The sequence below is a fragment of the Mesoplodon bidens genome (genome assembly GCF_964165515.1).
Source record: "Mesoplodon bidens genome assembly, chromosome: 12".
Lineage (NCBI taxonomy): Eukaryota > Metazoa > Chordata > Mammalia > Artiodactyla > Ziphiidae > Mesoplodon > Mesoplodon bidens.
In genome coordinates this window covers 60,536,266-60,549,361 of record NC_138168.1, presented here as the reverse complement: position 1 = coordinate 60,549,361, position 13,096 = coordinate 60,536,266, and the positions used below count along the sequence as shown (strand labels likewise).

Here is a 13,096-nt window from a genome sequence, read left to right as displayed (position 1 = left end):
CCAAAAAGCCCTATTATTATGAAACTTAACATATTAATTTCTAACCATCACATAGCTGAAGATCTTGGAAGAGGAACTAGTTAATTATATGCCCTTCTAGCTTTCTGAAATAGCAATAGCTCTTGAAGTTTGTATAAGATTGGATTGGTCGTTCAACTTATTACATAGCTGAAAATCATAAAACAAGATGGATTAATTATATACGTGAACCAATTTTGACCTAACCTATGGAATTACGTTCAGAAGAGCCTGAATGCAGTCATTTGCTAATTCAAAAAAAAGGGGGGGGGCGGACTTCCCTGGTGGCACAGTGGTTAAGAATCCACTTGCCGGGCTTCCCTGGTGGCGCAGTGGTTGAGAGTCCGCCTGCCGATGAAGGGGACATGGGTTCGTGCCCCGGGCTGGGAAGATCCCACGTGCCGTGGAGTGGCTGGGCCCGTGAGCCATGGCCATTGAGCCTGCGTGTCCGGAGCCTGTGCGCCACAATGGGAGAGGCCACAACAGTGAGAGGCTCACATACCACAAAAAAAAAAAAAAAAGAATCCACTTGCCAATGCACGGGACACAGTCCGGGAAGACCCCACATGCCATGGAGCAACTAAGCCCAAGTGCCACAACTACTGAGCCTGTGATCTAGAGCCCGTGAGCTAGAACTACTGAGCCCACATGCCACAACTACTGAAGCCCGGGCGCCCCGAGTCCATGCTCCACAACAAAGAGAAGCCACTGCAATGAGAAGCCCGTGCACCATGATGAAGAGTAGCCCAGGGCTTCCCTGGTGGCACAGTGGTTGAGAGTCCGCCTGCTGATGCAGGGGACACGGGTTCATGCCCCAGTCCAGGAAGATCCCACATGCCGCAGAGTGGCTGGGCCCATGAGCCATGGCCGTTGAGCCTGCACGTCCGGAGCCTGTGCTCCACAATGGGAAAGGCCACAACAGTGAGAGGCCCTCGTAACGTGCCAAAAAAAAAAAAAAAAAGAGTAGCCCCTGCTTGCCGCAGCTAGAGAAAGCCCGTGTGCAGCAACGAAGACCCAAGGCAGCCAAAAATAAACTAATTAATTAATTAATTAATTTTTGAAAAGTAGGGATCTCCTAGAATATGGAAAATGATCTGAGAGGGCAATGTTTTGTCCAAAGGACCTAAAGTTAAAATTTCAGATCCTAGATGGATAGGAACTTTAGGTTAGTGTTGCTTTCTTAGCACATCTTAGGTAGCACATATTAGGAAGCCTGTGGATAAAATCAGTTCTTGAAAGTTGAGTGAAAAATATTTTATACCAGCTTGAGGAAGATAATAAAGAGAAATAAAAAGTATTTTGAAGAATTTTTAAACATATCATTGTCTGTATACAAAGTGCATCTATAGCTACTTGCAAAACCAATAAAGATAGGATATGTATTTTAAATATTTCCTTTCCATACCAATTTACTTTTTCTGTGTTACTGGGAGATACATCACAAAAAAAGAAAAAAAGAAGTAGAAGGAAGATGCACCACGGTTTTCAATACACAAGAACTAAGTGTATTAAGAGCTACTAGGGGGGAAAAAATCAAAGAAAGGGAGTGAAGAAAAACTTTATAAACCAACAATGCCTTTGACCAGACCTATCATTTATTATAATACAGAGTAGTAGCATTAATAATACTATTTGTATGGAACATTTTATTTAACTCTTATAACAACCCCATGAGATAGATTTGAACATTATGTTCTCATTTTTTTAGATGGAAATTGAGTTTCAGAATAGTTAAATGACTGAACTGTTGTTTAAGGTCACAGCTTTAGGAAGAGCTGGAAACAAAACCTGTATCCTGGAGTTCCAATTACAAATCCAGTGATTTTTCCAATTTACCACAGTGAAAAATTAAATAGTTGTACATTACATGTTAGGCATGATTGAAACTTTTTGAATAGGAAAAGGGCCTATAGGAAGTGTTTTGTCTGAATTAATTTTCAAAATCTGATATTCCCAAGTTTAAAAAGCAGGTTTCCCTAGAGATCTGTTGGGGTTACATGATTTCCTGAGGTAGTTTTGGGGTTTTTTTTTTAGTAATTTACCATTAGACTTAACACATAGGTAGACACACTAAAAATTCTCCCTATTCAGGTTGATATTAAATAATGTGTTCCAAGACTATTTTTCACCTTAGTGAATAGAGAGAGTCCAAATAAAGAGGGTCTATCTTGAGAGGTTTTCTACAATCCAATTAGACTTTGCATTGAAGACCATCCTGAAATTAATTTACATTGTGTGTCAAACATGCTGAATTGTCATCTCTACCCAAGCTGATGTTAATGAAGACAAGCTTCACAGGCTGAAAATAATAATTAATCTTTACGAAGCCCTTATTATGTGCCATACATTTTTCTAACACATTACATATATTAAGTCTTTAAAAAGTAGTTTATCAATCCCTAATAAATTCATGTCCAGAATTGAGAAGTTCCTTTAAAAAGTTTATTATATCATATTTGAAATATAAAAAGCCACAAAGTACTGCTAAAATTTCCATTCTGTTGCCTGTTTAAATCACTTCTTACATTCAGCTACTAACATAACTATTAGCTAATTATAGGACCTTGTGTTTCTTCCTATCTCTATTACTGACTTGTTGTGTGACCTTGATAGAATTCTTCAGTCACCCTGCAGTGACATAAATAGTTTACCATCTATAACCTCTTAGGGTCTACTCAACGAAGCTTTTAGAATATTTTGCTCTTCTTAAGCTAAAGGGGTGTCATCTGCACTGCAAATATCATTTTGAGCTTTGTGATCAAATAAGAAGAAGGAACTAGCTAATATTTACTGATTAACTGCCAAGTATTTTCACAAATATTATCTAGCTTAATTCTATTTTACTAATAGGAAATTTAAACTCTGTTGACTCAGGTTTTTGGTCTCAGTAAGAAAATACTTTCCATCTCCCAAGTTTACACTTCTTCTGCTATTCAAAGTTATCTTCAAAGCAGAGGAATGTATATGGAAATTGAAGACATAAAGAAATATATGTTATAAAGAACAGACTTGTGGTTGCCAAGGGGGAGAGGGGTGGGGGAGAGATGGAGTGGGAGTTAGAAGATGCAAACTAGTATACATAGAATGGATGAATAACAAGGTTCTATTGTGTAGCACTGGGAGCTATATTCAATAGCTGGTGATAAACCATAATGGAAAAGAATATAAAAAGAATGGGGCTTCCCTGGTGGCACAGTGGTTGAGAATCTGCCTGCCGATGCAGGGAACACGGGTTTGAGCCCTGGTCTGGGAGGATCCCACATGTCGCGGAGCAACTAGGTCCGTGAGCCACAACTACTGAGCCTGCGCGTCTGGAGCCTGTGCTCCGCAACAAGAGAGGCCGCGATAGTGAGAGGCCCACGCACCGCGATGAAGAGCGGCCCCCGCTCGCCGCAACTAGAGAAAGCCCTCGCACAGAAACGAAGACCCAACACAGCAAAAATAAATAAAATAAATTAATAAACTCCTATCCACAACATCGTCTTAAAAGAAAAAAGAATATAAAAAGAATGCATATATGCATAACTGAAGCACTTTGCTGTACAGCAGAAATTAACACAACATTGTAAATCAACTATACTAAAAAAAGAAGCATATGTTAATAAGAGTATTTTTGTAAGCTAAGCTATGAAGTTCAGAATAGCGAAATACTACAACACAAATTCCAATTAAAATTGAATTCATACATTTGTGTTTTCAAGTATATGAGCAAATACCTTCATTAACAACCTCAGCTGAGTTTGGTATACCACAGTATTGGAGAAAAAAAGTGCTGCTTTAAGCCAGAAGACACCATGACAATTTTTAGACTTAATTCATTTTTCTTGAGGCATTTTGAAAATTCACATTGATTGAGTCCCTACTAGATGCTCTATGTTTTATATACTCCTCACAACAAACCAATGAGATGAAGCAGCTACCTGAAATGACAATTGCATGACTTTGTGTTCTCCTTCATACTTTCAGCCTTATTCAGTAATTGAAAAAGGCATAGCAGGCAATAAGCCAGAAAACTGGGGTAGCTATACAGGCTTGTGGAAAAATATATCGGATGTGGCAAGCTCGACTAACCTTATTTCCTCTTTAGAATAGGACCTTATATGTTACAAGCAACTTAAAAAGAATTACCCTTAGAGTTTTAACAGTACAGCTACCAGACTGAAAAATATAATGATCCAATTTACAGTTTATTCTGTGGTCCACAATCATTTATCAAGGCAACTAGACTTTTCTGCAAATTCAGAATTTGGGAAATTTTTAGATTCCCTTATTCTATACTTTTGTTTATAAAACTGAAAATCTAATGATTTAAAAAAACAAATCACATTGGAATATACTAAATATATTAAGTACTGTGAGAGTGTTAAACTATAAATGGTACATACATGCACATCCTCTCAAAATCTAGGAGGTTTGCAAAATTTTCTCTCTTAACTGAGAGGTTCAACTTCAAATAGAACTCTTTAAATCTTTTTATGAAGATGCCAGTGTTCTATACTTTTTCAGAAGGAATTCTGAGATTCACTCTGCTCTGATTCTTAGGTGTATCTATTTGATTCTTGCTCTTTTCATTCACAGACATACACAGTGACTATATTTTAAAGAATCTTTTGTATAATAAATATCATTATGTTTCTAGCCTGCTGAAGTAATTTCTGTAAGGTAACTCCAGAAAAGCCAATAATCAATTAATACTTTCTCACAGTCTAGTGCCCAATAATCCAAATCCTAAGAATTTAAAGACTAAACTTTGATGAATACTTTTAAATTTATGCATAGTTTTGAGTAATGTGTGTGTGTATTTCTGCATAGTTTTAAGTAGTGTGTATGTGTGTTTAAATGAAAATGAGTTTTGAAGATTACCCATTTTATTTTTCTTATTCTTACATAATACCTAGTGAATCTCCAGTTTCAGATTAGACTACTAACGTAACTTAGAAATGAAAATACAATTTTTGAGGTATTTTATAAAAGATAAGAAAGGATCTAAAACTCCAAAAGAGCTGACAACTTAGGATCCATAAAATCAGGAACAGGAACATATTCTAATTTCTAATTCTAAAGCTAACATTGGAACTTGTGTTTGTCCTTGACAAATTTCTCCTTCTTTAAAATGAGGATAATTATATTAACCTACTAAAAATTTTTGCTATGTAAATGAATGTGTTAACATTCACAATGCACTAGATACTATTCAACCAATCTAAAGCATCTGGCATTCAAGATGCAGTTAAACAAAGAGCCTCGGGAAATGGCACAGCCCAGTGGTCAGTTGAGAGGACCGTACAAGGAGAGACATAGTTAACATTGCACAAGGTGCCTTTCCCAAGTGCCAGGCACGAAATAGTTGCTCAGGTGTTCATCATTCAGAATTTGCACAGATGAACTTGCTATTTGTATTAGATTAGTCCTGTTACAGAAAGCGAGTGTTATGAGTAATAAACCACTAATAGACTACCCTCTATGATCTTTTTCTAAATGTCATGTGCCAAATAGGATAAAGCTCCCATATTAAAATCCACATTCAAGATGACTGGAAAAACACTATTTTTTATTCATATTATACATCTTTGGCAGGCAACCCCCTAGCTTTAACTCACCATGTAAGTTTAGATTATGTCTCAAAACTATCTTTAGATAGTAATTATCAGTGGCTTTTAATAAGAAGAAAGATTTAAGCAAAGTTTTGCCTTTCATATTTTCTAAAAAGTTACATTTGTTAGAATCATCTCTTTGAAAACCATATTGTATTCACAATCAGGGTACTATAGAAGAAAAGAAGGAAGGGAGAGAAGAAAGGAATGAGGGAGGAAAGGACAGGGAGAAGGAGAGAGATTAGAGAGAGAGAAAGAGAGGAAGGAGGGAGGAGGGAAGGAAGGGAGGGAGAGAAGCTATACAATTTTCTTCACTTAAGTTTGTTCTAAATGACAGAACTTAGTCAGGCCAAAATTGTGTTACTTTATTCCAAAGGTTACTACAAGACTTACAGAGACCCTTAGAGAAGTTATAAAAATTGAAACAGAGCGTAGAATAAGTTTCTGATTGTAAAAATAGGTAACATTTCAAAGTCCATTTCATAAAAGTCATCAGATCAATACATCATTGTGTCATTTTTAACAATAGTATCTAAACTTTAGCTCTGATACTGAAATGAATAATAAAAAAGAGAACTCCAAGGTACACATATATCCACGTAGGATTGTGGATAATTTTTGTTTTAACGTGCACATTAGTTAAAAATACTCTAAGAAACCTATGAAATCTTTCTAAGAACACTAGGACAAAATAAAAGGATATGTAGAAATTCCTTGCACTTGAGTAGTTTTGAGGTATTGATATTCTTTTAATCATGGAATGGAAGTGAGATGCCAACAGCAAAAAAAAAAAAAAAAAACAGAAAAAAGAAAAAGAAACTTTACAAAGACACATCTGAGCTTCCCAATGGTAAGATTGTTGAGGTGGAATACTCTGAAATGGAGTCACTTAAATATGCTCTATGAATAAAAGGTTTGGGGCAGGAGATGAATTTAAAATAATCCTACATTTATACTACTGGTCTAGTCCAATGGATAAGAGTCTGCTTGAGATGAAAAATATTAATTATTATTTCATTCATTCATTTAATTCTACTCAAAACTCTTCAATACCACCCATCTGACTTAGATTAAAAGGCAAAATCTTTACAATGATCTAGCCTCCTGTTACTTCTCTGTCCCTTCTAATTGTGCCTTTAGACCTTTATAAGCCTGTTCCCTGTACCCAGAGTACCCTTCAAGCTGATATCTGTATGAATCACTCCCACATCAGTTTCAAGTGTTTGCTCAAGTGTGCCCTTCTCAGTGAGGTCAACCTTTATCACTATTTAAAAATAGCAACCATCCTTCACTCCTAGAACTCCTGACTCCTCTTACCCTGCTGTATTTGTCCAGAATCCATCACCCTCTACATTCTACACAATATAGGTATTCATTTTATTACTTATTCATTATATATTCATATTTCTGTCTCCTCAACTAGAATATAAACTCCATAAAAGCAGGGATACGTGTGTGGGTTTTTTTGTTTTGTCTTTGGCTCTCTTTTACTCACTGAACATATTCATTCATTAATCAATGAAAGAATATACATAGGCCCAACCCCACCAATTTCCTGCTCAAATTCTGACCTTTGAACTCAGTCTTACCAATGGGTACAGCCCAGAATCTGTCTTCTTTCTGTCTGCCTGGTATACAGTGAGCCTGGCATGAGTCTTGAGAACCATGTGCCAATTGATGCCATCTTTCTCTAACCTCTACCTTGTTTTCTCATTCACTGCAACTAGGCTTCTGCCTTAGTTCCCGCTTAGCTACCCATTTCAAAGTTGTGACTCTACACAAATCCTAAACCCCAATCTTCTATATTAGAAACTAAACAATTTTGCCATTGACATTTTCTTCCTGATCTTTTCCACTGGGTCTCCAGGTGCTAAATAAGGACCTACTGCAAACTAGACAGATGACCTGGAGTCACCTTTTTTTGTTGTTTTAATTATCCTCTTGGAAACTCTTCCAGACATGTTCCACCCACATGACAGAATCCTACTGGATAGCTAATGCTGACCGGACTCAAGTGTGCATTTGATACATCCTTTGGACTCTACAACTTAGACAGCTAGCCGCCCCACAAGTCTTGTTATGCATAAGCTAGGTGGAAGTTAGTTTTCCCTATTCTGGACCCCAATAGACCTCTATTCCTCCTCTTCCATTGTTGCCCACAATTGTAGTTCCATAATTCTAAAACAGATTATGAAAGAAGATATGAGACCTCATATAAAGTTTAAGTGAATTTCTTTTTATATTTCACTGCTAAATATATTTGGATTAAAAGAAAGAACAATGATTCAGTCTCAGAGGTCCACATTGAAAAGTCTAGCACATTAGTCACTATGAATAAGCAGTATTTATTAAATGTATGAATAGAAAAATAGTGGCAGTGATCTGCTTTAGATAAATGGGAATGGAGAAAATACTAGGATGTGAAATCTACCAAAAAGTAAACTTTTTTGAGTAGTAGCTATTACAATATAATTGTAAGGTGTCAAAATTCCAAATACTACTTCAGAAATTCTTATTTAAATAAATCCGTCCCATAAAAAAACAAATTCATGTTTTTCTTACAGCAGTCATATCTGGGTAGAACTCTTGGGATATCTATTTGAGCTGTTAAATAATTATATCTGAAGAAGGTGAAGAGTGTAGTTATTACAGTGAGGTGACAGTTATCCCATCTCTCAGGAGCTACAGTAACTGAAGTATACTAAGAAAGAATTGGCAGAGCAGGCACAGTTCTTTCATAATCCCTAGCAACTCTTGATACAGATTCAGTTCATCACTCTGCAAGAAATCTTAGAAGAAAAATATTTTAGGAATAAGATATATCAGCAATTTGCACACACTGATATATCAGATTTCTGAAATATAATATCTAATATATGTCATTTAAAAAAATTCTAACCCATCCATAATATAATAGTCGATGTTGAATATGTTCTTATTCTTAGCCATACATTTATCTATTATTAATCATTTTTACCAAACTAGTAGGCCAGTATGTAGTGAACAAGCCAACAAGTTACATGTGTAGCAAAAGAAAATATCAAAAAAAAAAAATCAATTCCAGCTTTACTGCCACAATAAATCCCCTGAAAAGTTCTCTGGTAATTTATAAAGTGTTCTCACATTTTATAGCATGGGATGTTTTAGAACTGTGCAATTTATGGTGATGTGGAAGTTCCATATTAAATTTTTAAGTATTCTTGCCAAACGTGAGTGAGGATCGTCTCAAACATGTTTTTATTTTAAATCCCAGAAGACATTTAAAAACACATTTATATTCATTTAATACTTTCTTGACTTTTTTTAAGAATTCAGAAGTTCAAATACAAGTATGCATTCTGAAAACAATAGAATGTAATACTAGAATCTTGGACTTGAAAAAGGACTTGGAGACTTGATGAGTCTTAACTTCCTCTCTGTAGAGGCATTCAGTCCCAAATCATCTCTGACAAGCTGCACATCTGATCACTGCATGGACATTTCCAGAAGCTGGGTGCTCCAGCACAACCCAGTTATTTCTGAAGAGCTCAGAATACGGAAGGGAGAGGAGAGGGAAGAGGTTTCCTCCCATTTTATTTAACTCAAACATTCCTCTTTGTCACACTCTTCTATGGATCCAAGTTCAGGCTTTAGAAAGAATATTTTAGTCTCTCTTCCAAATAACAACCTTTCTAAACATTCAAAGATATATCTTATGATTTCCTAAGTCTTTCTTTCTCCAAATTAACAGTCTTTACTTGGAATAATTCTCCTCTGAAAATCTTTTCAGACTTCTAACCATTCTACTCTCCCTTCTCTGAATTTACATCCATTTGTCAATGAAGCACCCAAATGTATATTAAACAAACAAACCTATCCGCTTCTGAGTTTTTTATAAAAGTGAGTTAATTTTTCTGTCACTATATCATACTATATGTTCTTACTGAACTTGCTGCAATTCAGACTGCCTTTCTCATCCTGTCTTTGTACTCATTCCTGTACATATAAAGGAGAAAACAAATTTCCAGAAGACAAAATGAAATTAACATCTGGATACAAATAATAAAACCAACTCCATGTAGGTTCTATTCATGGACCAGGCTATAGAGACATTTATAGATTCCTGAATCTGATATTCACCAGCTTAGCTACCTGAATCAATTTTGGACCACCTGCAGTTGTCATATGTTTGGATTTTATTTTCCATCAAGCCATTACCAAAACAAATGAACATAAGGAAACCTCTGTCACAGCCCTAAAAACTTCTTTCTGAATTGACCGTGATCCACCATGCAATAGTCTTTGGAAACTGTTTTCAATCAGTGGCAATTTACCTACTATTACATTTCCATTTCCACATATTATTTACAGATGTGAGGAAAAGATTTTTTCTGCTGCCTTGCTGAAATACAGAACTACTTTGACTACATCGTTTTCCCATTTTGTCAATCTTCAATTTAGTTAAGGAATTTCCTTGGAATATCTTTCTTGCTGAGTCAATGCTATTCATACCACAATACAGTGTGTTCTAGAAACTACACAAGGTTTCAAATAAAATAATTTTTTAAAAATCTGATTAAGTTTCTAACTTAGTTACAACATCTGAAAAAGTTTGCTTCGTGTCAACATTCTTAGTAAACTGGCACCATACTATAAGGGAAAACAGAACTCATTCTAAACAATTAATTCTTGGTCAGGAAGGTCAGTGCTAGTATAACTGAAAAGAGAAAATTGATGACAGCCGAGAAAACACCTCTTCAATCAAACTCATATTCAATGATCTTCACTGAGAGCTTGCTTTAACAGACCGGCATTGAAAAGGAAACATGGTCTCAAAAATTAAATGGAAAGAAACTTTGGTACTATAAAAAGGGAACTTTAGCATAAAGTTCCTTATAAAGTTCCCTTTAGCATAAAGCAATACTAGAAGTCCTCTTAGTTGTTAAAAATTAAGTTATTATCATTTGCATGAACTTAAGAGACAGCTACTCAAAGCCCCAGGTTCTAAATTTGTCCAACAGTAATAAATAATGGCTGGAGGTGAAATAATCTCATGTATATAAGGCATTTTAAAATTATAAAGCACTATACAAATTTAAGGCAATATGAAATATATTTTATGTAGACTTTTAATATTAACAGGTTTTAACCATTTATCCAGGCTCTAAACATATTGCAAATAATCTATAAAATACACAATAATTGATGGCAGAATATAGCAGTGTATAGTAGACTCTGCGCTATAGTTATTTTGCATAGAATTCCTTATTGAGTATAATGTTCAAGTTATCACTCAACAGAATGGCAGTATAAATTCTCCCTTCTGAATTCACTTCATCTTGTGCCTGGACCATAGAAATCGCAGTTAATTTTACCTCAAATAAACCTGGGGAGGGGGGATGGGAAGGGAGAGAGAATAAGAGAAAAGGGGGATGGGGAGCACACTATGGAAAATTGTCAGGAACCCACTTGATCCCTACTCTGCATGCTTTGAGCTTCTGCCCACTCCAAGTGAACAGAGGATTGGTGATCTTGGTCTCTTCACTCCCAGCTGCCTAACATTATTAAAGTATTATGTATTGTTAAAACATATCACATAATTAAGTAAAGTTAATATTTAAAAGTAGTATTTTTCAAAACCAGCTGCCAAAGATATTCTCAAACTCACTCTCATAAATTCTGTTAATTAAGCCACATTGACCCCATTTTACTTCTCAAAGAAGGAAAAGCAAAAATAGAAGGAAAAAAGTTTATAGTGAACTTAAGGTCACTTTCATTCTAGGAATTTTAATCAAGAGGTTATTATTATAGCAAGGAGCCTAGAGTGCTTTTTCTACTCCTTTTAAAATAAAATAGTAATGTTAGACATGCTACATTACAAGCAGAAGACCTATCAGAACTGTTAGACATAGCTTTATTCCAGTTAACTAAAAGAGGGATAAGTATATTTCAAAATTTTGGCAGATTCAGCCTCATCAAAACTGTCAAAAGCACTAATCTCCAGATTTTGTACTCTTAGGGTAAATATTTTGATATTTGAAACCAAACCTTAAATATTTAATTTTTAAAATTTGATACATGTTTTCTAACTTACAGAAAAGATTTCTGAAATTTTGTATTATAAATTATTTTTGAAACGCTGCACATGTGTTTCTTTTAAAGTTCATGATCATAAAGTAACTCTTCAAAGTCTCCCAAGAGTTCCAGAAATGATATGCCTATAAACATTAAGGCGCTCTGAGGAGTATAATTTGAGTTACATTAAGCGCAGCTGTTTCCCGAAGTCCCGTGAAGGGTTTATCTGGTCACTGTGGTCTTAATTAAAATACTAATGACATAGAGGTCTCACCTGTATTTAAGCAAGCGGAGACATTTCACTATAATAAAATAGGATACCTAAAATAAGATATGGGTAAAGAAAAGGTGAGGCTGGAAGCAACACTGCCATGAAGGAAAAAAATCCACATGCTTAACGCCTTTACAAACCCCGTTCAAAGAGTTGGAAACAAAGTCCTTAAAAAAAAGATGTATCAGCTGTCCTCGCTTAAGTTCCAAGACGAACCACAGATTGGGAAAGCTCTCTATGTAGGGATGGAATCTAACTGGGAGAAACTTTTTAAAAACATTTAATTGGTTAAAAGTTTGCCTCTTAGAGAGATTTCGGAAATCAATTTGCAGGAGGTATAGTGATAGCAAGTCCGCTTAGAAACGAATGAAAGATGAAAAGCGCTTCGTGTTCTTTTGGGGGAGTTAGGCAGTTCCCCCTACACCGTGAACTCAGGGAGTTGAAAGTGAACTTGCATCAAGCTTAGCCGCTCTTGCCCCAAAGAGCACTCCTCAAGGGCAAAGCAAGAAAGCGGTCCCTCGCCTGCAACTGTGAAAAGAAGGGACCCGTGAGGGGCCGCGGGCCCCGGCAAAGGGTGTTATCTGGAGCCCGTGCCTCGACTGTACCTCTTTGCTGATGCGCCGGTGGCTGCTGCCGCTGCTGCTGCTGCGGACGCTGCGCCTGGCCGTCCCCGAGGCCTCCGCTGAGCAGCAGGACCAGGAGGACCCCGGCGGCTCCAGGCATTGCGGCGGCCCCGAGCAGATCCACTTCTCAGGAGCCGGAGTCGCTGCCGCCCGCTCCCCTGGCCAGAGCTTGTGAGCCGAATGAGCCGCAGCTGCTGGGTAAGGGAAGGAGACAGCCCCCGCCGGCCTCGGGCTCGGCCGGCGCCGGAGCGTGGGGGGAGAAAGAGGACACTCCCCCTCCCTCCCCCTTCCCGGGCCCTTGCCCCACGGACTTCCCGGCCCAGGCCCTTAAAGGGTCCTCCGTGAAAAAGGCCTTTCCTACGGCGGTCCTTCCCTCTGAGAAAGGATTGGCTTCATCTGTTAGCTGAACTTCAAGTTAAAGAAAGTAATTGATATGAGGGCAGTTTGTGATCTTTAAAATCCCTCCACAGGGAAGGCATTACTTGTGGGAAATCTGCACAGCTAGGGTCTTTACCGAAGCTGAGTAGATGTACCTC

General features: G+C 37.0%; 1 protein-coding gene across 1 annotated transcript in view; it reads right to left on the bottom strand.

Moving 5' to 3' along the window:
* LAMA2 (laminin subunit alpha 2) overlaps nucleotides 1–12,778 on the bottom strand; it is a 611,700-nt gene extending 598,922 nt beyond the window's left edge. Inside the window, exon 1 of the mRNA XM_081251375.1 lies at nucleotides 12,543–12,778. Within this exon, the coding sequence (XP_081107501.1) occupies nucleotides 12,543–12,660 (118 nt within the window). The 5' untranslated portion in view covers nucleotides 12,661–12,778. The remainder of the gene's footprint in view (nucleotides 1–12,542) is intronic.
* Between the last annotated feature and the right edge of the window lie 318 nt (nucleotides 12,779–13,096).